This window comes from Fundulus heteroclitus, chromosome 20, assembly GCF_011125445.2.
Source record: "Fundulus heteroclitus isolate FHET01 chromosome 20, MU-UCD_Fhet_4.1, whole genome shotgun sequence".
Lineage (NCBI taxonomy): Eukaryota > Metazoa > Chordata > Actinopteri > Cyprinodontiformes > Fundulidae > Fundulus > Fundulus heteroclitus.
In genome coordinates, this window is record NC_046380.1 from 17497587 (window position 1) to 17523706 (window position 26120).

At 40.5% G+C, this 26120-nt stretch overlaps 1 protein-coding gene across 1 annotated transcript; it reads right to left on the reverse strand.

The window, feature by feature from the left end:
• Positions 1-25822, reverse strand: mmel1 (membrane metallo-endopeptidase-like 1). Its single transcript, XM_036152057.1, has 24 exons — positions 25642-25822; positions 18189-18365; positions 17824-17868; positions 17580-17639; positions 17264-17425; positions 17089-17169; positions 15164-15259; positions 14517-14635; positions 13075-13140; positions 12815-12949; positions 12122-12211; positions 10772-10908; positions 10592-10685; positions 10382-10510; positions 8072-8170; positions 7907-7990; positions 7722-7825; positions 7336-7394; positions 6059-6178; positions 5777-5910; positions 5629-5694; positions 5411-5506; positions 4909-4985; positions 1-2634 (listed from the first exon to the last, which is right to left on the reverse strand). The coding sequence occupies exons 2-24, from the start codon at positions 18343-18345 to the stop codon at positions 2535-2537; spliced, it is 2310 nt and encodes a 769-aa protein (XP_036007950.1). The 5' UTR covers positions 18346-18365; positions 25642-25822; the 3' UTR covers positions 1-2534.
• Between the last annotated feature and the right edge of the window lie 298 nt (positions 25823-26120).

A 26120-nucleotide genomic window follows, 5' to 3' on the forward strand; every position in this document is an offset into this window, starting at 1 on the left:
GTCAGATTAAAGTTTCTTTCAATTTTTTTTTACTTTTAATATCTTCGCGCAGGATTTTGCTATGACAACAGAAGATAAATTTATTGTAAGGGTTTTTACTCATCTTTAGAGTCAATTGAAGGTGTTCTATTTTTGGTCTGCTCTGAACATTTCTAAATTAAATGATAAATAAAGCATCTGGGTTAGACTCATTTACACACATAGTCAAACTGGACCAACAGGAAATTCTCAAGCCATGGAAGGTAGGGTTGTAAAATTAGAACAAAATAAGAAAAACAATTACCGTTAAAGAAAAAAATATCTAGCTCTATTTGCACCAACCAGCATCAGATGTGAATGTTTAATGGAAGTATCCATGCTTTTTTTTTAGCCATTGTTGATACTTATTTAGTACTATATTAGATTGTAAGGGCAGTATATTTCCCAAATGTCAAACATTTACTTGACAGGTGATTCTCAATAAATAAGAACATAATGCTATAGTCAAAAAGTGAAACTCATAGATTTATTACAAACAAAGTGATTCAGTTTCTCCGGAGCCTAGAGTATTTCATAAGACCCATAACAAAAGGATTTCAAAGTTATATTATGGTCTACAAAATCACGGGCGACAGTCGACAGTAGTCCAGCAGACAGTCACTGACTGCTTTGACAATAAGGACAGCCTCAAAAGGTCATTACTTTAAATAGTTTTTTGTAAATTGTTATTAAGAGTGAGTGTGCATGGTTTTCATTCGTCCCGCAGCCACCTTGTAGGAATAAGTGGTGGCAGAAGGTGGATTAGGCCTAAACCATCATCATCAAAATTAGCACAGTCTTGAAATATGCAATTCGGTGTGTAATGAATCTTTCATTGGATTTCACTTTATGAAAGGAGTTACAAAAATAAAATAACTTTGTGACGATATTCTAATTTACTGAGATGCACCTGTAATTCAGCACTCACATCAGCTTTCATGAGGAGGACCACCTGTCATTTGTTTTTTCGCCTACCCCACCATGTGTATCACAACAGTATTTGCCAGGAGGTGAAGACTAATAGACAGACTATAAATGATCCGCGTTCACATTCAGTAATGCAGCCTCTGTCGAGACCTAACAGTCATGTTCAGTTAACCAAGGCATCCTAAATTTAACGTGTAACCAGCTGTCTATTGTCTGCGTTTTTCTGCTGCGTTTGAAAGCTCCTCTTAGCCAGCATCTGGTACGACGGCGGTCCGGCTTTGATTCTCCTGTCATTACCTGTTAATAAGGGTAGAAAATAACAGTCCTGGCCCTGACCAATCCCGTTAATGGCCACAATCTTCAGTGGTGCTGCCTGCGGCTTCGCCGATTGGCCGCGGCGGTCGCCTCATTTAGGCACACTGCACCTTTCCTTTCATCTTACAGAGCACTGATCAGTGCGAGATCAGAAGGCAAAAGACTTTATCATCTGCTGCACTTCCATGTGTCTATTGAAGGGGTTTCCTTTCTCTTTCATGTAACTGGCTGTGCACAGAGGCTAAAACTCCTGTAATTACGGTTTCCTCTCAGGAGAGCAGCTTTTCAACAAAGCAGTCATGATCTGGGGACATATTATACAAGTTGGATGATCTGACAAACGGAATAGACGTTTTAATTGTTCAGTCAAGTGGGAATTAATAAAAATGTGAAGGCAATAAATAGGAGACATCAGGCCTTGAGCCTCTAGAATTACTCTGATTCAAAAGTCTAAAATTTGGGGAACTTCTCTCCAATAATAACCAGCAACATATAACTTTTGGGTTTTTTAAATAAAATAGAAAGCTGCAGACTGCAAACATTTTCCTGAAAAAGTGGAGTGCTGTTTCTTGCTGATTTCTGCAATAAATGTGGGCTAGCAATCATTTGCAGAAATGGACTGCTTTGTAAATACTCAATATCTCACAGCGCTGTTGGTGTAAAAAATATGGAAAGCCGCAGTTCTATATGAATGCTAATTTAAAACTTAAAGCTGCAAAGATTTAACAGTCTTAAAGTCTTTAGGTGATTTGCTTTCACGAAACAGTAACCAAACTCGCTGAGTATGTCTAATTCACCGTAGCTTTACTTTAGCAAAGCCGCTTTCATTTATTTTTATATCCTTTGAAAAACGAGTTTTGTTCTGTGGCACGATGTCCTAAAAGCAGTATATCAGACCCAACAAAGGCAACTGTGGCCAAGATGTTCCCATAATTATGTAATCAGAAAGATCCATATAAAAATTGCTTTTTGATGGTTTGTTCATCAAAAGCTTTAAATCCAGCCGGGTAGGCTTTAACCCTCCCACAAGGGTTTGTGTTTTTGAATTAATTCGCCCACTAGTTTTATTTTGTTGGACACAGGAAAAAGAATAAGTGACCTCCTCGACCAGAGACAACTCTTCCAACTTCCAACATCTACATGTCTGCGTCTATGTTTAAGCCACCGCTCTGCACCATATAACTCTGAATCATCTTTCAGCGAGGTGGCTTGAAAAGTAAAACTTGTTGTTTTGATGTACGTTGCCAAAAACAAAACAAAGTGTGGTTGGCTTTCTACCAGACACGACATTTCTGCTCAGGGTTCATAGGACTGCCTATTGGGCACTGGAAGGCTTCTGAGAAGGCTTCGAAATTCTGGAGCGATCCCAGCACCCTATAAGACATAAGAAAAAAATACAATGAGGACAAGAAGAATGAATAAAATATACATCAGATGGGTTTTTAAAAAAAGGTTTTTCAATGATCCTAGTAATAATTATGCTTGTAAATATACCATTCTTATTCTATGAAAGGTGTTTGGTCTGTGATCGAATGCCTTGAGCTGTAGCTACACTGATGATCATTTTAGTGCCTTAAGAAACTATTCATACCCTTAAAACTTCTGCACAGTTTGTCACATCACATTTTCATCGTATCTAATTTGGATTTTATATATTAGACCACAAAGTAGTGCATAACTGTCAAACCAAAAATTCATGGTTTCTAACATGTTTTACACTGAATGTACCTCCTGGACTAAAAAACAATCCCATAAACAGCGAGCTGCTGTGTGACGTCTTTCTCTTTTATCTGCACATGCAGGTCGCTTTGGTGTCTTGAACTATTCCGACAGAAGTCTAATGGCGGTCGTATTTAAAGGTAGAGTATATATATATATATATATATATATATATAAGAAAGAAAGGTAGAGTATGCGATTTTTCTGGAAGTTTCCCCAAGTCCCTTTTTGAATGACTGCGCATGCGCAAGACCGTCTTACCTTCAGGGAGATCGTGTGAAAAGAAATCTCCCAAATCCACTCTGGTCTTATTTCTTTCTACTGTGACCTTCCTCTTCTTCTCATAAACTGGTTTGCAGTTTGCTTCTTGTGACTTTCAGTCATGGTCAAAGTCATACCTCTCAACTTTAGACGACAGTTGAGAGTGAGATTGTTGTCCGACGGGGGGGTCGATTCAGGACGGTCACTATTTTAAACGGACTATCTTACTGTGTTACTTCACATCATTCGATAAAGAAGGAAACTAATGGCGAAAGTTTGGTTTGATGTTACAGTTTGTAATAAAACATGACGACTTACCATTTAATTTGCACGCAACACGGACCGCATACGTGTTTCACTTTGGATGAGGGAAACTTTCTTTGCGCGGCGGCGGTCCTTGCAGCTGTGTTCCCTCTACTACTGGACGTGCGGAAACCATTGTACCGCAAATTGGTTCCGCCATGACGCGAAGCGTCCGTACGGGTGCGTTTCAAGAGTGAGATTTTCATTGTAAGATTGAGATTTTCAAAGTAATGCGTGTGAGCGTGTGCAATTGATGAAATGCGTGTGTCACACGGTCAATGCGTGAGAGTTGAGAGCTATGGTCAAAGTATACTGTGAGAGCAGCGGAGCTACAATGAACGGCTAACACCGCTAAGCTAACCTCTAAGCTAACCGCTAAGCTAACCGCTAAGCTAACCGGATACATAAACTGTAGAAGTGTGCAATGTGCATGCACAGCCAGCAAGCGGAAACTAACAAGGGATGTGGACGTAAACTGCCGTCAGAATGATTGACATGTTGGACAACCGATAGAAAAGGCGATACCCCCGGGACTTGAGGGACAGAAAGGGGTGAGAGCAGGACCAAAACATTGACCCATCTCTACTCTTCGGAGTTTTTACCGACCTGCAGCCCCTACAGAGTTAGTTTTTTATAACCTCCTTTTTCTGAATACATAATGTATTTACTATTTTCAGGATGGAGGGACAATTTTACCCAGTTATACCAAAAAGTGTTTCTAATCAGTATTACCAACTACAGCTTTAATAGGTAGTATAACTGACCATCCTTTTATTTTTGTCTGATCTGACCAGACCACCTGGGGCTGAGTCCCCCATGAGGCTTCATGACAAACTGCAAAAGAGACTCAGGCCCTCCTTCAACTATGGCTTTTACCTCTTTATCAAAGTCCAATTTGTCAAATTATCCCGTCGTCAGATTGTCCGACCTGATCTTCAGATGTCTGCAGTTCTTTCAGAGTAATCACTGGGCTTCTTGGCTTCTTCTCTGATCAATGCTCTCTTTGTTAGGTTTAAATTGTGCCCTGCCTTTTCAGTTTTGCGATGATGGATTGAACAGCACTCTGTGAGATGTTCAAAGCATGCAGGTGTTGTTTTATAAGGTAATTCTGCTTTAAACATCTCCACGACTTTATACCTGATCTCTCTGCTGCATTCCTTGATCTTGATGATGCTGTATGTTATTTTGAAGTTTAAATGTTAGAAAGCCGTGCATCCTGCCCTCATCGTTCTACCTTCTGTTGGTATTTTGCACACTGCCCCCAAAAAAGTAATTGAAGCTTGCTTTTGTAATGTGACAAAACGTGAAAAAGTTCAAGCTTCGTGACTCCGTGACTGATTACATGTCCACACCAGAGCACTTTACCTGTATTCTAACGGACTGTGTGAGTCCGTCTTAATGGACTGGCTGGCGTACTCAGGCCTGTAGGCACCACACCACACCTGGAAAATAAAACTGTATTAGTAGAGGGTTTATTATTGTTTTTAGTTTTATTCAGACTTGTAAAGTTTTCACTTTTTTTAATAACTATGAATGTTTGGATGTACCATCCTGAATATTTTAACCACTTTGATTAAAAATCTATTTTCCAATTTTACTCAAATGCAACTTGTAAATACTATTATCAATGTAGATGGTGATTATGACTCCCAGACGGATCAATTTCTCATGCATTTCGTTTTTTTTCCCTCTTTATAGCTTCTGATGCTCGTGTAGTTCAGTCTTGATCTGTTTATTGCTCATTTAATCTGCATTTGCATGCCTGACTGGCTCCAGAGATTTTGTCTCCACTTCCAGATTCAGGACTTTTTTAAGTGCCCTGTATGTCTGCCTAAACACCACATTTAAAGATGACGTCCTCACTCACTTGGGCAAAGTTTAGAAAGAAAAGCTGTTTATGATCCATGTCTAGACCAGGCAGTTGAGGTTCTTCACCCTCTGTTTCCACCCACTTTAGATAAGCCTGTAAACACACACCTTCACTTAGAAAACACATTGCAGCTCAGCAGGAGGTTAATTATGAGCTATGTAGAGTCACTTGTTGCAGTTCAAGTAGTTACATGATATTTTTTTTAGGCGGCTGACCTTATAAGCTTGACGAACCCCTCCGTTGTCTGCAATGTTCTCCCCCAAAGTGCTGATTCCACTAACCTGCAATCAGACAAACAGATAAACATCCTCTGCTGGTATTACCGTCAAAGCAGAAGCACGCCACCAAAAACAGGAGGCTTACGTTTTGTCCACCCGCCAGGTTCCAGATGAAGTTGCCGTATTGTTGCACCATGCACTGCGACTGCTCCTTAAAGTGGTCAGCGGAGTAATTGCTCCACCAATTTAGCATGTTACCGTCCTTGTCAAAATTACGCCCTGCAACAAGACATCAGTCATGGGTAAATTACTGTTTTTCCCCAAACATGATGCATGCAAACATAAGTAGCAACATCTACATTGAATTGTCACTGTTTGATTGGCACATTTTATAATCTTATCAGGGTAAAAATCACTTCTAACTCACCATTGTCATCAAATCCATGAGTGATCTCATGTCCGATAACCATTCCTATTCCTCCAAAGTTAAGGGCCTGATGCTGATGTTTACTGAAAAAAGGCGGCTGCAGGATTCCTGCTGGAAACACTGAACGGATAGACAGAAGTAAAGGTTGAATACTCAATGACAACTGGCTGCACTGTTTGCAAGAGAATGCAAAACTCTTTAACTTTTCTACATTTGTTAAGTTGCAAACTCAACATCATATCAATCTTATGCTAGAGTCTTTGTAGAACCATTTGTACGTATTTTAGCACAGGTCTCCACCAGCATTTTACAGCCTGAGCCCATTTGTCCCTCCCAAAATATCGCAAGAACCGGATGAAGAGCATCTCCGAACGTCCATTTTAAAGTACCGTCAAAGAGTTTTGATTGAATTTGGGTCTGGACTTTAACTACATCCTTTTAACTCTTTGCTGAGGAAAAGCATTCCCACAGCATGATGCTGCCGCCACCTTGTTTCACCATGGAGGCGGCGTGTTTAGGATGATATTCAATGTTTTCTGCCAGTGCCACACAGCATACTGTGCATGGGCCAGCAAGAGAAATGTTGGTCCGACCTCACTATCCACCAACTCACCAGGAATGTCTTGTTTCCACACACTCTTTTGTCAGTCAGATTTTTGGAGTTCCTAACTAATAATTGTCTAATAAACAGGTTCTCCCACCTGGGTTGTGGATGTCTGCAGCTCCTCCAGAGTTAATTTGAGCCTCTTGACTGGTTTTCTGATTAATCTCGAAGTGGACAGTCCTGGTCAGGTTGTGTTTTGGATGGTGGATGGAAAAGAGGTCCATGAAATGTTTAAAGCTTGGGACATTGTTTTATAATCTAAGCTTTGAAAAAACACTTTATCCCTGATCCCTCTGCTGTGGTTCTTGGTCTTGGTTCTGCCTTTCGTTCGCAAATGTTCTCTGACTACATTTGGAGGTCTTTTCAGAACAGTGTCCATAAGAGGTGAAAGCAATTTGTGGTCTGGATTTTATTTAGTAGGGACAAAGGAAAGGGCGCTGAATGCAGCTGGATGCTTTTCAGATTCTTATTTGTGGAAATTTGGCACCCTTGTTTTTCCTCCCTCTTCACAATCATGCACCACTTTGTGTATGTCCATCACATAAAATCCCCCCAAAATACTTCAAAGGTTGCAGTTTTAACATGGCAAAATGTGAAAAAGAGTGAATATTCTTGTAAGGCACTGTATCATTAGCCACCAAAGCAGCCCCATTGATTGCACTGAACCTCTCACCTATCTGGTTTCTGTTTGGTGAGTAAAACGCATTCACCACAGCAGCTCCGATGATCCACCTGAGGAGAGATTTGAAGAGGATTTATTTTTTCCTTTTTGTACATTTCTCTTGCATACAAAACAATAAAAATTATTCTCCAAATCCATCAAGAGAAGCTGACTGAAAGGTCTCCTTTCACTGCTCAGCTCGGTGACACAGACTGTAAAAGCATCAGCAGCATCTACTTTTAGCTGAGTGCATCCCGTTTTATTAAACATGCAACAGCGAGAGTAAGGTTTGCATTGTTGGTATGCTTAGCTTGTTCTTCAGCAAAAAGCACTAAAACAAACCACTAGCCATCAACCTGACCTTTAGAGACCTTTAGTTTGAGCTTTCTGTCACTTACAGATCAGGATCCACTGGCTCTCTGAGCTTCTTCAGGCTCTTCTGTGCTTCAGACTGCAGGTTCTCCAGGATGTTCTCAAAATAGTGTTCCTCGCTGAAATTTAGCTAAAAAAAAGAAAAAGAAATGTGTGCTAAGTGAATATTTCAGACAGCATGGGCTGGATTCCTACATGAGTTTCTACTTACATGAGCGTACTCCTGATCCAACTTCTGGCTGCTTTCCTGCAGAATGTGGTCTGGATAGCCAATATGCTCCTTTATTGCCATAGCCTACAGAGATTCAGAGCAGTTAGAGTGATATTATGATGTATTTTGAGGAAATCCACCCCGTCTCCCTCAGCATTTTTGTACCTTCTCTCTCGCTTTTTCCTTGGATGGTGAGTCCATCCAGCTCAACTCCTCCAGTGTTTCTACATAAGCTGTTTGGATCTTACTGATGAGGTCGCTAACCTTTAAACACAAGAAATATAATTATAAAACAGATTATATTCGTTGTTGCACATATATATAATCTAACTTCAGTTAAAAGCACAGATTAGTGTTTCCATAATGGGCTCAGAATAAGTGGGCCTTTGAAAAAAACGGACCCTGGACATTCTCATATGGGCAAGTGCCTCAAACAGCTAGCGCGAGTCGGGCGGACTCAAAAGCACTTTGGGTCAAACTTGAAACTTTTCAGTTTCAGAGAATGTTTTTATCTTCTTTGTCGCACCTTTTCATGTTTGCATAAAACTGCTATTTGTTGCCGTTGCTAGTGCCAGTGAAACAAATGATAATGAATGTGAAAACGGTGAGAAATTCCTGGTAATGTACATAAATATTCACAAGAGATTAATCAGAAGGAGCTGTTAAGGTATTTATCTCCTTCGTATTATCATATTTTGGTTGCAGGCTGGCAGATAGGCAGAGAAGCTAAACAAAAGCTGTTCAGTTCAGAAAATAGTGACACCATAGACAGCTGTCAAGTGCAAAAACAAAATTTCAGTCATATTTGAAGGGTTCTGGTGGAAAATCTGCACCTAAATGTTCAACAACTCATTTTAAATCCTCCTGATTCTGAACTGAGATCGCTCTGACTGCTCTCCACTGCAGGTGAGATACTTACTAACCGTAGCTACTTTATACAACCCTTCTTCACAAAACACAAACTATCCCTTTAAAATACATAATTTAAACTCATTCTTATAAAACGAGAAGAAGAGAGAAAACTCCAGCCACTCACATGGAGCAAATAGAGACTGATTTAAAACACTTTTAATATTAGGAAATACAGACGAGGTGTAAGCAAATCTTCTATTCTGAACATTAACTGAATGTCAATGTCTACCGTGAATACATTATACACCCAGTCCATGAAAATAGATCAGCATCTGTGCTCATATGTTTCCTCAGTGGATCCGCCGCCATCGTTAGCAATGAGTGGACGTAAAAATTGACTCGATTCATCATTTGCTCGTAAAAAAATAGACTGCAACCAAAGTTATGAGTCATAGCATAAATAAATAATAGAAGGAAGAAAAACTCAATATCCCTGAATACTAAATTGGTAATATGTTCGGTGCCCTCAGTCACAATTTAGGATGCAGTGAGACAATTAAAGAGGCTGTTTCCAATGCTGAAGACCACATAATAGGTAAAAAACAAGGTCAGATAATAAAGCGACAAGCATCCTTTCCAACACATTATTGTTATATTATTTATTTTTGTTTTTTGACAAATGTGTTCTTTTTAGGAGCCGACTGGAATTAACAGTGTTTAGCTCCTTTTTACTTTTAGCATTAACCTTTCATAACATTTTGGATGTGCATGGTTTGTATTTTCTCCTAAAAATTGTGCTGTCAACACACCGAGCGCCAAAAATCCTTAAATATTTCAAAGACCTTCTAAAAATGTTGTTTATCATGATTTACTCTTCTGCAAATAACTGAATCTTATTTACATGTCCCGGAAGAGCTACCGCTTAGCAGCAAGTTAAAATACGGCACAAGAGGAAAACCCGGAGTGGATCTAATAGATATTTATGAAGAAAAGACACTCTGGACCACAGTGATGTAAAGATCCATAAATGGGCAACCGTGGCCATGAAAGAATAATTTGAACTGATAAAATTTTTAAAAAAAATTACTGTTCCCAACTGCAGTTAATATGTTTTATATTTTGTATTCAATCAGGGTTTTTTAGGTTTAAAAAAGTCTTATAAAACTCCTTTTTTTCTAGCTTCCTACCCCAAAACAAAAACATTAATATTAATTACTTGGTCTCTAAACTGCCATTAGGTATAATGGTGTCTCTGTACCCCAGATTTAACAGAACCATAAAACATCTGGCAGTTTTGCAAAACAAGCAGCTGTTTGAAAAAAAAAAAAGGCTCCAGCTTAATAAAGACAAGACAATATCCTTTGTAGGGGTTACTTTCTTTGTTTGTTGCAAAACTTGGCCAAACCTATAAGGGATATTGCAAGGATATTTTAAAAATGTCGTTAGTTTAGACTGACTATTTAGTACTCCTGGAATGACTGCATTTAAAATGATTTGCTTCTTTCTCCACCAAGAGTTCTGAAAGGTTTAAATGCAGCAGACAAAACGACTGCACACTTATTGGTAATTATAGGTACATTTTCAGAACTGATGCACCTGCGGGTGAAAGCCTGAAAGACTTACCATTCGTTTACTCTCTCCTGCAAATGTTTCTTGCACGTACAGAGCTCCAACTGCGTTCTCCATGCTGCTCTGGACGTAGCGGACACATTCTCTCCACCAAGCATCCTCCACAGTGGTCCCATATAAAGCCTGACCAAATATACGCACGGTCAGTTTGCGTTGCAGCAAGCTGGTGTTAACCCGTAAGGGTGAAGGTCGACTCGTTCTCACCTTTCTGTAGCGAGCCCTGGCGTCTTTGAAGCGGCGGCTCAAGCTGTTAACTCTGTCTATGATGAGCTGCCAGGTGAGGTAGTTTTGCATAGTTCTGCGACATAAACAGAAGATTTGACTTTTAAATCTTTTTTGACGCAGGTTTTTTTTTTCTCCGTGATTATCTTTCGGTGAACCAACCGGATGCTGTGTCTGGAGAGGACATCGTTCATCTTTTCCAGGTAGGGAGAGCTGTACACCACCACCTCCTCATCGAGCTGGAGATCAATGGACACAGTCGACAGGACGCCTTTTATAAACCGTGTCCAGTTAAAACCCTAAAAAAAAAAACAAAGAATTAAAATCTATTTCAGACAGGTGAGACAGTAGTTCCACACACACAAAGTTACCAGGTATTCTGATATTAATCATTTAATGTACTGTATCACCATCTTTAGCCTCACAATAAGAAATTTTTTTTTTATTATCAGAGAGAATTTGCAGATATCTAGTTAATATAGCCAAGTCAAGACTTCCTGATTTAAATGTGAATAATCAAGAGAAAGCAGAAACATTAAGCATTTTAAGCGGTGTGTTCTGATTCTTCATTTTACATGTAGGCAAAGTTTCCCTGGATTAGATTGGCCCATATATCAGTCAGACAAGAAGAAAACCACAGACAGATTTATTTATTAGAGGATAATTCTCTATGAATGCTAAATAATCATCATTATTTAGAATTACCAAAATCATCTGTATTTGGTCTTTTTTTAACTTTCTCTAGTAGCTGGTAGTGGCAGTATTCAGCCTTTTCAAATGCATGATGCATAAAGACGTGTACTTGGCAGGGACATCATCGTTCATTTTGCAAAATACCTCCGATCATGATGCTGCCACTTCCGTACTTTACAGAAGGGCTGGTGTTCTCAGGCTAGCGAGATTTCCCTCTTTTCCTTTAAAACATACCGATGATGATTCAGCGTCCCCAGACCACATTACGTGTCTCTAAATGTTAAGGTTTTTGTCCCTGAGCACATTACCAAACTGAAGTTTTATCATTTTATGTTGCTTTTTGGGATAATGGCTTCTTCCTCTCTGAGTGGCCTTTTAGCCCATGTCCGTACAGGACCCAGTTGACATGGATTACAGTGCTTCCACAAGCTTCTGCATACATTTTCACATCTCTTTTGAGTTTTCTTTTGAGTTTTCCATGATATCACACATGGATGCAGTGTTTTTGAGGTGTGGCCTTAAAATACATCGACGGGTATGCCTCCATCTAACCAATCAGAGGCCTATTCGGTCGTGACACCAGCGTTTTAAAGTCATGGTATTCTCATTGTGTGTAAACGTTTAACTTCAATCCATTATGAGCCACCATTTTACCAAAGAAAATTATTTCAACAATCATAATGGCCCTAAAACAAAAAAAGAAGTTTGATCTCTGACAGAGAAAAAAAATTGCTGTGTCTTTTATACAGTTTATGAAAATGTCTGGTATCGACAGAGCGTGCAGCCTACCACAGAGGACCAAAGAGACGTCTGACTTACATTAAAGCTATAAGTGCTCTGCATCTCCCCAAGGGTCATCTTGTTGTACAGAACAGTGACATCCTGGCGCTCCTCTGCTGGTGATGTAGCCTGTCCAGGAGCAGGAAGAAAACTGTAAGACACCTTTCACCCGTTCACATTTTGGTTCCTTTTGCATTGCAGACTGATTTCCACCTTACTAAAAATTACCATTACATTTTAAAATAGTGATTCTTTTTCAGTATGCTGTGGTTTATTTTTTGACAAGAAAGAATGACTTGTAATTAAAACCACAAGATTAATGGCAGCAGGATTACATTTGATGGTTTTAAGCATTATAGCTAAGAAAAGCATAATTAAAGTGCCTTTAATCTACATTTCTTCACAGTTTTACACGTGTTGTTGCAAACAGGTCCTATTTGGACATCAGTTTCCAAAGACTTTTTAAAATATTCTCCTCTGGTCTGGGGTCTTCATTGGGAGCATTTAAACATTTTATTTCTGGTTTACCATCACATCTCATTTCAGATAAATGTCGTTCATGGTCTTGTTGCTTCTTTAAGATTTCTAAGATGCCGAGTTACTACCAGTACCACAGTTTGGGAAACAGAGCTGGTAAACAGAATAATAGCTCAAAGTTAGATTTTCTTTCACACCTGAGCTGTAGCCTTTATTTACCAGGATGAAATAAAAGTAAATTTTCTCCTCACTCACATTAGCGATGTCTGTCTCCAGCTCCAGCACTTGCATCATTTCCTCCCAGACTCTGTCGTCATCCTGAGTCAGGTTTTTGTCCTCTCGAGTTATTTTTGCAATGGACACCATGAAATGTAGGTAGGCCTCTCGCACCTATGACACAACCCTTGAAACTATTAGTTTGCTTCAGTATAAACAGCATGCTCTTCACAATAAAATAACACAATCTATTTTTATTTTTTTTTAGATATTTTTGGAAGATTCCTGCAAAAATTTACCTTTTTGTAGTTCCCATCATTAAAGTAATAGTCTCTAGATGGCATTCCAAGTCCTGGTTGATCGATCTAAATGCAAAACAAGAAAAATAACATGTGTTTAGCATTATTGCATGTTGATAATCGCAACACAAATGAAAGGACAGGAGCAGCAGCTGTGATTTGCAGACAGAAATCAGTTTAATTCTCTGCTTTTTTTTTTAACACTTTTTTTCAGCACAACTTGTGAAGCCACGCTGCTATACCAAAGGATATACATTTTTAATGTATAAAGTGTGCATGTGAACGACAGATTGTGTGCATGAAATAGTACCGAATGACCGTTTTAGGTTTTTCACACATTCCCTGCAACAGACGACCGTCACTAGTCAAAATCTCCTATCCTCCAGAATGCAGGAGTGTTTCGCTTTTTCTAAAACATCAAGCACTCCATTAAACAAACCCCTTCACCTCACACTTGTGTGTTTCTGTGGACAAAAGTGCTCAAGGTTTTCTAGAAAGAAACCAGGAGACAACATGACGCAGCAGCTGTCTGTGGTTTCAGCTGTTTACTACTTCATTCAAATGTATTTAAAGGCTAAATCTTCTTTAAATACAAATTCAGCTCATAACACTTTACATTTTATGGTCTTGGTGTTTTGATGTTTGAACTGCCTTTGAACAGTTTTTCAACTTGTTGTTTTGATACAAATAGCATAACAATAAAAAAACATATAGCTGCTGCTGAGCTGGACGTCTCCTTTAGGGAAAGACTGCTGCATCCTAGGCGCACAAAGGAGTGTTATTGCAGATCCTTCCTCCCTGCAGCTGTAACATCTCTTCTCCCAACAAGTCCTATCCGTTGTTTCCACTGACTCCTGCTGTTAATTGCATTTTTTTTTTTTTTTAGATATCAATTGGCAGCACTGTAGCCTTACAGCAAGAAGGTTTCCATGTTCTCCCTGTGCATGCATGTGTTCTCTCCAGGTACTCCGACTTCCTCCTACAGGAAGTTTGTTTAAAATTGCCTTTGAATGTTCAAGTTAAACTGTTTTACTGTTTTTTAAATGTTCTTTTTTGTTTCTACATTCTATCCCTACTTGCTTTTATTCCTATATTTTAATCATGTAAAGCACTTTGCATTGTCTCTGCACTGAATTGTGCTATATAAATAAATTTGCCTTGCCTTGCCTTGCCTTACAGTCCAAAAACAGCACTGTCCGACAATCTCCAATATATTGTTCACAGATTGTATGGAAATTATGAGATTATATGGTTCAATAAAACATAATCTGTTCATAGAGTAAGGCGATGTTTCTTTTTTTGGTTTTCTATTGTCTCAGTTTATAAAAATAATGATAATATTAATAATAATAATAATATTATTAATAATAATAATACCAACGAGGAACAAAGCCGACCCTAATAGTTGCTGTGTGTTGTTCATGCTCAAACCGTTGTCTTACATAAATGATGTGGCGCTGAGAGTCCCGGTCGTCCGTCCACACATACAGGTCCAGTACCACCTTCTTGTGGAAGCGAGCCGTAAGTGTTGCCAGCGTGTCCTCGAGGCTCCAGGTGTCCTCTGAAACAAAGTGATAAAAATAAAAATAAAAAGTTTCCAAGTCACGTGGGCAGCTGTGAGGAAACGATCACATTTGGGCTGCAGGAATAAAGGTGCCTCTGCTGTAAATCGACGGCGCTTTCAGTGTAAATCCACGCGTGCAGATGCAGCTATGCGTGGTTAATTCTGTTTGAGCCGCCATCCATGATTACATTTAATTAAAGTGGCAAGAGCCTGGAGCATGAAGAGGAGCAGCGCAGCCTATTTAAAGCCTGCTTCAGAGTCCTGATTGAGGACTTGCTCCTCTACCCACGCACCACCCTCCAGAAGCCCACACCTGACTGCTCGGCGAGAAAAAAAAAAAAAAAACACATCCTTGACGGGCCTCTGGATCCCACCGACAAAGCTTGTACTCAGCAGTCCGCTGAGCGCAAATATAGCAATCTGCGCTCTGAGTGAATGCACGTATTTAAGGAGGTATGATGTGTGGCACTGAGGCCAGTTTGTGTAGGAGGCATTAATCAGTGTGTTTAGGAGAGATGTTTCCACCTGTTGTGGTGTTCCAGTCCTCTGACGCCACGGGCCAGTCTCCGATGCTGTCGATGAGCTTCAGGAGCGGCTGGGAGTCCCGCTGCTCGATGAGGCCTGCAGATCCAACACAGAGCAGTCAAACATTTGTGATCTCAGGAGGAAAATCTGAAAAAAAAAAAGTTCCCGAGAAAAAAAAATGTCTGACTGTCATTATGTGCAGGCGCCAGTTCGACCACAGCACCGATGATCCCGTGCCAGACACGTTCGCTAATGAGATGCGGTGTGCAGTACGGGCAATTGTTTTACTTTGGTTAGGGGTGTCTCAACTGCACTGCAAAAAGAGAACTAAAAGTAACTCAAATCTTCTTGAAATTAATGTATTTGCACTTATTTTGAGCAGGTAAATAAGATGATCTGCCAATGGAATAAGGTTTTTGCACTTAAAATAGGAACAACTCATCTCCATCATCTTATTTCAAGTGAATATATCTAATTATCTTATTTTAGGAGTAAAAATACTCATTCCACTGGCAAATAATATTGTTTAATTGCTCAAATCAAGGACAAAAACACTCATTTCAAGAAGATTTGACTTACTTTTGGTTGCCTTTTTGCAGTGTGGGATCCTTTTTTGTCTCCAATACAGATCCGAGCCATTTAAGAATTGGTATTTGTTGATACTGATCCTTCACTGCAATCAATGCCTTGTACAGGGCTGTGAAAAAGTATTCACCCTTTACAGATTTATTCTGTTTGCTGTTTCGTGTTACTTAAATGTTTCAAACAAACTTTAATATTAGTCTACACTGCACACTACACTCTTGACATGAGTGCATTTGTCCTTGATTTGAGCAGGTAAATGATATTATCTGTCAATGGAATGAGTATTTTTACCCCTAAAATAATGTAATTAGATACAGTGCTATTGAAATAAGTGCAAAAATCTTATTCCATTGTTAGATAATCTCATTTACCTGCTCAAATCAAGGACAAATACACTAATTTTAAGAAAATTGTACTATACTTTTAGTTCCCTTCTTGCAGTGTAAGGTAATGTGAGTAGATACATAGTGCTGTTTTCAAATGATGGTTTCATCTAATTAGAGAAAAACGGTAATTCCCACCAACCCCATCCTATGTAAAATATATATAGAATTGCCCCTTCTTAGTAAATCTTGAAACTATTAACTGTCTATTTCTTTTCATTTGGTTGAATTTCACAACCCACACCAAGACCTGATCACCACAGGACCTGCAGGATCAACATATCACCCAAATAGAACCTGTCTGACAACACAAAGTAGGCTGAAAGATCTTAGATAGTCAACATGTCCTGCCCAGAGAAATTCAAAGAAATTCAAGAACACTGGAGAAACAAAATCATCAATATCAGTCAGCCTGAAAAGGATTTCAAAGCTCTGACACTTCAGCAAATTGTGCTCTCTAGCAGAAAGTCCTGACTGAGAGCGTCCAGCTATAAGTTTGTGACCTTAAGGCTACAAACTTCTGCTCAAAATCCCATCAATGTGATTGAATTTTAATTATTCTCTGCAAGAAAAGTGGGCCACGGTGATTTAAAAGACTCAATGTCAGTCAATGCAAACTCTGGATTGCAGTTGTCTTCAGTCTTAACGAACAATCACATTTTTCACATGTGGCCCAGTTGGGTTTTCTCCTACAAAACTGCATTTTCTGTTTGCTCAGGTTTTTTTTTTCCCCCTTGAAATTAAAATTAGTTCGGTTGATCTGAACGATTTGAATTTCCCACAAAAAAGCAAAAGCAGAAGAAAAATGTCAGGAGAGAAATAGATTTCGCAACACTGAAGAAACACGTTTTTAAGATTAGGAACACTTTTAATTATAATTCTCGTAGCTAAGCTGAATTTAAACTAAAGAGCGGCCCTGAGGACGACCTGAAGTTTCAACAACAAGTGGACGCTTACTCTCATTCATGCAGGAGCTGTAAAGGATTTTAGCCTTCTTGATGGCGTCTCTGTCCCGCTCACTCGCCGTCTCGAGAACACCTGCAACAACAAAACAAAACCCAAACACTTCCTGCGTGATCGGAGCGCTCCGAACGCTGCGGCCCACTGAGCACCAGAGGTTAGCCCCGCTGACCTTTGAGGACAATCTCCAGCTTGTCCCGCAGAATGTCAAAGACGCTGTGGCGGGAGCTTGTCTCCGGGATGACATGTCGCTCCAGCCAACCCCCGCAGGCGTACTGGTAGAAATTATCACAAGGCTCCACAGATTTATCGATGTTCTGCAAGAGCCGAGCAGCTGCGCGGTGAGAAAAGCAAGAGGAGGAAGAGAGGGGGGGGAGGCAGAAGTAGATATTCAGGCATGTCTCTGCATGTGGCTTTCACAGGGGATAGGAGATGACTTTATTTGCTAAATAAAATAGTGCTCGGGGTGAAGAGGGTGCTGATCTCACCTGCAGTGACACAGTCTGCAGTCGTGCACACATTGTTGAGGTTGGAGCGCAACATCTGGCCTAGAACACACAGTTATGAAAGAGTGATGCAGACTCTACACATTACACCCCAGCTGAGGCAGAGAAGATGCTGTTGTGTAACACGGCCGATTCTAGGAGGACCAGATCTGCAGCCAAAGCTATCTCTTTCACGCCACGCGAGAGCATTTCTGCTCCGTGTTTCATTCTGCAGGATTAGACTCACCTTCACCTGTTGAGCTCCTGGGAACGCTCGGCCTGTTTGATTGTTCTGAGGAAGGGTTCGACACAACATTAGGCACAGCATGGGTCATTTTGTCCAGGTTTTTAATAATTAAGGACATCCAAGTGATATTCAGTGGTGCCTGAATAAATTAGCTACTTTGATAACTACCCTGAGTCCAGAATGCATCAGTTTAGACTCTATTTTCGAGCTTTTAACATGAAAAAAAAAATTGTAAACTGGTTGAATAAAGCTCATTTGCTGCATCATTACAGTTTTTAGCACTCAGAGCTCTGGAGAACCTTTCGTTCCTTCCAGTCGTCTGTATCATCCGGACATTTCCGGGGTGACTGTGTCAGAGCCTTTACCTTTCACAGCTGATGTGTAGAGGACGACGAGCCCCGCCAAGGCACAGCTAACCAGCAGCAGCAGAACAGACAGGCTGATTTCTGCAACAGTCCAACGGCGCTTCACAGCTTTGCTTGATTTCTCCATGATATCCATTTGGCTTTCGGATTTGCCCATATTCCTCCAAACTGCCGGCTCTGGCGGGGAGAGACACCGTGAAAGTGTGGGATGGTCCATGCACAGAGCTACCACTATACATGTGTTTGCATTCATGTGTGTGTGTGTGTGTGTGTGTGTGTGTGTGTGTAGGCAGTGATCCATCGGTAATCTGTGCCAGCTGACCTGCAGCGAGTGTGCTTCAACTGCACACCACTGCAACACCTACAACAACTTCAAGGGTTCATCCTGTTGCACAAACACAGACTGAGGCTCTTTTCTAGAGAGATCCAGATCATTTCTACCTCACTCATCGCTGTTTCTGAGCCTGCTGGTGGCACGATAATGAGTTGTATTCCACGTTTTGCAACAGGTGCTGCGAAAGTCTTTGCTCCACGTTAGTTTTCGTCGAATAAACTTTGCAAAAAGGGATTCATTTGGATCAAAACATAACCATAAAGTTTTTGTGCAAAACCCCACGTAACGAGTAATGTGTGTAAACTATGTCTGAAAGCAAAAGTAAATATAAAATTAACAAAATACTGATGCAACACAACAGCTTAAAACATTTTAGCCATGGATTATGAAAATAAAGCTCCACTCCTCTGACCCACCTGGAGTCATACAGCTGTAACTACCATGCGATAAGGTCAAATCACGGCTGTTGTGACATCAGGACACGCAAAGAAAGCAACAGTAGCCCCAACAACGGGCATAAAGAAGTCAACAACACTTTGCGGTTCTCCAGCAGTGGTGTTTTTATTTTATATATGGCCAGCCGCCCAGGGTGCCATTTCATCAAGAAGTGGCATGAGAAGTAACCTTGCCTGCCAGATGAATTGTTGCGGTATTTGTGCGTTCACAAACACACAAGCATCAAATCTTGTACCGCTTTGGCTTCAACCGTTTGTGTCTGAACCAAAAAACGGTTCGGGCCAATCACGTTGCAGTATTAAGGTTTAAGGCGGGACATAACAGTGCGACGAAAGCGAGAGCTGCTGAGCCCACAGCTGAACCAACATAAACATGGCAGTGCAGGAGGACGGGTTTGTAGCTGCTGCTATCACATCTGTTTAGTTAGAATCCACATTTTCTTCTTTGATAGTAGAACAGCAGGAAGTGCCTTGACTAGCTTAGCTTCTTGTGGTTTCTCATGATGTCTGCTGCTTACGATTTAATTTGATACTGTGATTGGCTGAAACCCATCTTTGGTAGGCGGTCACTAGGTGTCACTTTGTCCAATCAGCTCTGTGAGTTCTGCTGAAGGTCCCTCCTTTCCCCAAACTGGTTCAATGGGAGCAGTCCCAGGTTGATAATGTGCAGAATGGAGAGTGATACACATTATCAATCTGGCTGGCTGGGTTAGCAGGAAAAATCTGAATAATTTTTTTTTTCTTGTCGTTTGCATCCAGGAAGCATCTTTAATCACTTATTTGAATATCCAGTGAAAAACACTGGAAACATTTAGCTGTGTTCAGAGCTACAGTAGCCAACATGAAGTCGATCAGTCAACCACTGTGGCTGACTAATGAGGATGAAGATTCCTGCCCTAGGCTAAATTACTGTTTTTACATTATTCTATTTAAAGCGTAACTCACCTCAAACTCAACTTTTTTGGGGAGATAAACTATATAATCTGGACCCAAGCATGCTACTTTAATGGTACTGTGCAATTTTTTTTTTTTTTTTTTTTTTTTTTACATTTTCACATGAACTTATTTAGTTCTGCAGTATTTGTCTTAAAGCAATCTTGTGCTGAACTGACTCTAGCCAGATTGATATCGCTCCACCTAGCTTCACTCACATCCATCTGGGACCTCACCCATAGAAAGTGATTTCTCCAACTTTTTATTGTCCAGCCAATCAGGACGCAGGGCTGGAGTTTCATAGATGTGACGTAGTGGAGAATCGACCGTGAGACTGTTTGATTCAGACAACAATGGCGGCTCGCATCGAGGAAGCAAGCGTTAACATTGATGCTGCTGTTTCTTCCGTGTTGTCCAATCTACCTAATATTGTTTCATTAAAAGAACATCAGAGAACGCCTCTGAAGGCTTTTGTTGGTGGAAACCATGTTTTCGCCCTTCTCCCGACCGGATTTGGCAAGTTTTGTTTTCCGTGGCGGAGCGGTTCGCATGAACCATGTTAGGAGGCCTTTAGTCCTCGACGCGGTCGGCCCGGGATCGACTCCGACCCGCGGCGCTTTGCCGCCTGTCTTCCCCTCTCTTCCTGTCAGCTCACTGTTAATAAAACGCATGCCACTACAGCCGCAAACACATTTAAAAAAAAAATGCGTCGCTCTCACAGCATCACGGGTTAGCTTCAGTGTGAGTGGTTGAAATAGCACGTCTATAAAGATGACAGACAAGTGGCTTATCCAATCATATGCAAGGATTTTTGATAAGGCCCAGCCTTCTGAAACGCCATTCCTATGGATCAGTTCCAGATGGATGTGAGTGAAGCTAGGCGGAGCGAAATACATCTGGCTAGAGTCAGGTTAATCTTGTGCTGCCCTCTTAGGGTTGAACGGTGGCTATTGCAGTTGAATTTTCCTAATGGTTCAATCAGTACATGTTTTTCTCATCGTAGCCCCACGTTTGGGTATAAAAGCATCTCATTCAGACACACGCCTCCTTGGTGGTTCAGACAAGCATCGCTTTACCACTCAGAAACTGCACCCTTTCTGTCCTCTACTGCCTCGGCAGCGGCTTCAGGCATCACTGAGTCAGTGCCTTGAACCAGCAACTCAAGCTGATAATGATCAGGCCCGTTGGCGTTCACAAAGCCACCGTCAACCTACAGTGTGGGGGAATAAAAATCCTCCACCTCAAAAGATACAGTATATTTCATATACTGTAGCTCTGAACACAGCTAAGCGTTTCCAATGCCTTTCAGTGGATATGCAAATAAGTGACATTTTGGTGGCATTTTTTCATGATTTGTTTGGGGTCAGGGTTATGCTTTTACATACATATGGGTGAATTACACTTTAGGAAATCCTGACCTTATTTGATCCTCATCAACATAACACTTTCAACTAGACAGAAGTATTCTAAACAAGAAAAATAAATAGCCTTTTCCAAACTTTTTTGTCCATAGAACAACCTTAGACTGAGGAGAGATTGAAAGCCCCAGTATGAATAAAAATTTATCTGAACTGATTACAGATTCTGTAAAACCTGCTTTTGATTTGTGAAATCTTGTCTCTGTGAAAACAATAAAAAAACATGTATTCTTAGACAAATTGAAGGCCTTCAGTAAACATCTTAACAGGTATTACTTAAGACTTCTTTCAAATGTTGCAAGAAAAAAAATGCCACGATGACCCAAGATATTTTGAATTTATCTTATTATCTAATTGTCCAAGTAATCCATCCATCCATCCATCCATCCATCCATCCATCCATCCATCCATCCATCCATCCATCCATCCATCCATCCATCCATCCAGAACAAGATGAACATGAGCAACATTTTCATCTTATTCTGAGGCATGCCTAATTGCTTCAGAGCAAAAATGAAGATATAGCCCCTCCAGAAAATTCTTGATCCTCCTTGTGGTCAACCCTTGGCTTCTGGGGTTAGGTTAGGATAAGCTGTAAAAGAAAGGAGCCTATCTCCACATGGGTCCTATGCATACGGGGAAACAAGGGAATGGATGCACAAGGGAAAGCCTCAGAGCATTCTCAGCTAAAATGAATTCAGGGCTCTTGGATCAACTTTTTTTTCAAACTTTTAGTATATTCAGTAATAGAAACTTCTGGTTTTATTGTCTGGCTTCATATGCTGCTATTCCTGTAAGAGCAGAGTGTCTCCTGAATGTGGCATTCGTTCTGGAAACAACTTGGGACAAAGAACATGAAACTGTGAACTTACTTTCTCTGACCGTTTCTGCTTAAAGTATTTGGCCCGACTTTCGCCCTCAAACAGATGCATAAACAAATAAAACCGTAATCCTGCTTCAAGCCAGCTAATTTCGGCTCTGAATTATTACACGTTTGTGAGCACAATATTGCAAATGAGCGTTTGTGCAGAGGACAAAAACAACAATCACCAGTAGCTGAGTGTTTCTCTTTATCTATTCACGCTGCAACACCTGTTTCCTCCATAACCATCAGCATTGCCCTATCATTAGGTCTGCCAGTGGACAGGCTGTAAATCAGAGGTTCACACTGCTGCGCCCCATTAATCCCTGCTGATGAATACTCATAGGCACAGAACTGGCATTGCACAGCAACAGAGAGCCTGTCAAGGCTCCCCTGCCATCCTCAGACTGGATCGGTGCACATCAGGACATTTCCCTGGGCTGCACCACATCAAAGACAGGCCCCGGTTTATGGAAAACAACGTAAACATGAGCATTCTGGTGTTTCTAATGCAGTATAATACAAGGAGTCTTTTTACTTTGATAAATAGCTTCAGGATGCTTCTGAAACAACTTCCAAACATAACTGATTGCTTCTAAAGCTTATAATTAAAAATGTGACATCAGGCAAGTTAAAACGTTGTTTCTATTATTTATAGGAAGCTATAATCACCGGCTCCCACTTATAATAGACATCTGAATATGGCAAACTTTGCCAAAAAGGAGATAAATCTCCCAAAAACACCCGTGTAGTAACAGAAGATTCCTAACAGCTCAAGGCTGTTATTGGTCTAAATAAAGGTCATTTGTTCCACCCTGTATGTTTAGCATTGAAAAATGTAATAAGCCGAAAAGAAAATTGGAATTAACAGCATGAAGCCTAGGAAAACATTCATTCTATATGTATCCAAATTAAATTCACAAACTTCATTTTATTTTAATGGTAGGTCATATATATATATATATATATATATATATATATATATATATATATTTATATATATATATATATATATATATATATATATATATATATATATATATATTTAGCAGGGGGGCCAGTACAACTGGTCCTGGTCCCTGTTATGGCCCCTGCACTAAAGACACAGCATTAAATACATTTCTTACGATGATATATGCTGACTAAGATACTGTAACTCATTGGCCAGTTGGACCTATTGTATTTTTTACTGTTACAGTTTTACGCTAACAATAATTAAAACATTTAGCTCCAGCCGTATTGAGATAGGATCAGGCGTCTGCAACCTGCAACTCCAGAGCCACAATTGGCTCTTTGGCTCACTTAATGTATTAAACGATGAAATATTGACCTGTTTATTTATTATTTTACCAATCTTTTACTCTGTGCCCTCATGAAAAAACACCGGCCCCACCCTGGCCCCCCTGCTAATTTGAGTGTAGAACCTCCTCTGGTAACACTGGAGGAGCTGCAGAGATCCACAGCTCAGAATGAAAAATGTCAATATTGCTTTCTGTTTGTAGTCTCCCACAAATCTGGACTATCGACAAGTGGCTACAAGAAAGTCATTGTTAAAAGAAAGCCGTAAAAAGTCGTATTTGCCATCTCATTACATTGTCGTAAGCTGTATGCAACAAAACGACAATAAAGTTAGTCTAAGTCTATTTGTAGTCGGCCACAGGTCGGCTAACATTGCACAGCAATCAGAGCCACAGTGAAACTTGGGGGTGGCAGCATCAGTTAAGCTGCTCAGAGCTGATGGGCAAATGAATGGAGGTAAATATTGGACAATCCTGAATTGTTGGAGGCTGCAAAAATCCTTCCTTCCAGCATGACAGCAACCCTAAACACACAGCCAGAGCAAGAAGAACCTGAAAGCAGATTGTTGCAAAGGAGATCCGCCAAATTATTTGCAGATCTACATGCATAAAGCTGATAGAGACGTAGCTCAGTTGTAATTACAATAAAGGGCTCAATCCAGGCTTCCAGCTTTTTATTTGTAAGAAATTTCAAGTCTATGTATCCTTCTTCACCTTTGTCACTCGTTTTTCTATTTCTACTTTGTGTTGGTTTATCACCCCCAAACACTATGTAGAAGTTTGTTACTGAAAAAGTGTAACATCCAAGAGTTGTGAAAATCTTTCAAGTATTGGAGCTGTGAAATTTGTGCCAGAGAAATTAATTAATCCTTTTTCAGCAAAAACACAACATGCAACCAGCTTTTTTAAATAAATTTACTGGACTTTTTAGGAAAAATCTAAAGATTTTCCACAGGAAAGGAAAAAAAATGTTTAAATAAAGTGTGTAATGTTAGCTGTTAGACAACTGAATGCACAACAATGTAAAGAGATAAACATAGGCATCAGTAAACTGATCGTGGACTAGAAATGTTTAATACCAGACAAATTCACTAAATGAGTTGTAAAGTCTTCACTTGCTGATTTCTTTACGTTTTGTTGATGAGGGCAGAAATTCCCTGACTGTGTAAAATATAACGTCAATGCACAGTGTTGGCAGTGTTTAGGTAACTAAGCCCGTTTAAGCTGAGTTTTAGGGGCTCACAGTGAGGAAAACCCACCAAACACATGCAGGACTGTCACATCATCATTGTTTCTGTGTTTCTGAGTCTGTCAGGGGGATTTTAGAGAGGAAGCGCGATAGTGTTAGCCACAAAGGAGCTGACATTTTCATTCTGTCCACCTTTGTTTGACCAGATAAAAGACTTGTTGGGAGTATCGTACTCAGGAGAGACGGGAGGACGGAACAAAATGTTAAAACGCAAATACCGCAACTGATAATGCGGAGTAAGAAAAAGGACTTATGAGGCACAACTGACTCCAAATGCAAATCAAGGTGAAATTAGATTCATGTTATTAGATGAGCAGCATTTTAGTGCACTTATGCCCTGTTTTAGAATAATATTTTACATATGCAGGGAGGGGGTTACAAAAACATACAAAAAAACAACAACAAATGTACGTTTTCAGGAGTTAAAAGTCTCCCCAACAATTTTTGTTATTCACCTAAAGAAGGAGCAGAAATGTGTGACGTGTACAAGGAGCAAGGTGTCAGGGCGCAAATCTAACAGGTCAGAGCTTTACAGTGTGAGTAATGAGATCATTTCCCCGAGAGTGAGATTAATCCGTGCTAAATGTTTAACACGGTGTTCAGCGGCTGGTACCATTCCCCCCATAAAACAAACAAAATACAGGATTAACTCGCAGGTCAGGCTGTACCAGCAATCTACAAACTCCTTATTTGTCGATCACAAGCCAGCATCCTAACGTGAAGCCCTGACATCTCTGGTTTTTTTTCACTTTGATTAGAAATAAATACATGTGTTAACATCTTAAATCTCCCTTTTGGGCTGCATGACATGCTGACATGAGTGATCCCCTAATGGCAGCAACTTTTAACCCGCTCTCACTTTGGCACCTGACTGCAAACAGGTATTTTGGAGCAGGAGGCTTACCTTTGTTGGTTGGTTTGGAGAAAGTCCCTGGAGCCGTTCCCTCCCCCCCTACACGCAGCACGCTAATATCTCAAACACCCCTGCTGAGCATCCACTCAGAGCTGGTGTGTGGAGAAATGAGTCTGTGCTGCTGGCTGAAGGAGACGTTATCCAGCGCGCTGCTGCTGCTGCTGCTGCTGCTGCTGCTGCTGCTGCTCAGGGAAGAAGTGAGGCAGCAGAGAAGGAAGGGAGGGAGGTAGGGAGAGAGGGAGGGAGGGAGGGAGGAGGCAGATGGGAGGTGATAGGACTGGATTGGTCGTGATTACATGACTGTGATAAGGACAAATAAAGGAGGTGCATGTTACTCGGTTATGATATGTGTGCTTGAGCCATTGAGGGGGGTCAACAGGATGCTTGTGAGCATCAGTTCCTCTTCTTGCCGTGGAGGGTCTGCAGCTGCAGAGCAGAAAGAGCGGACAAAAAAAAGATAAAAAAATCTC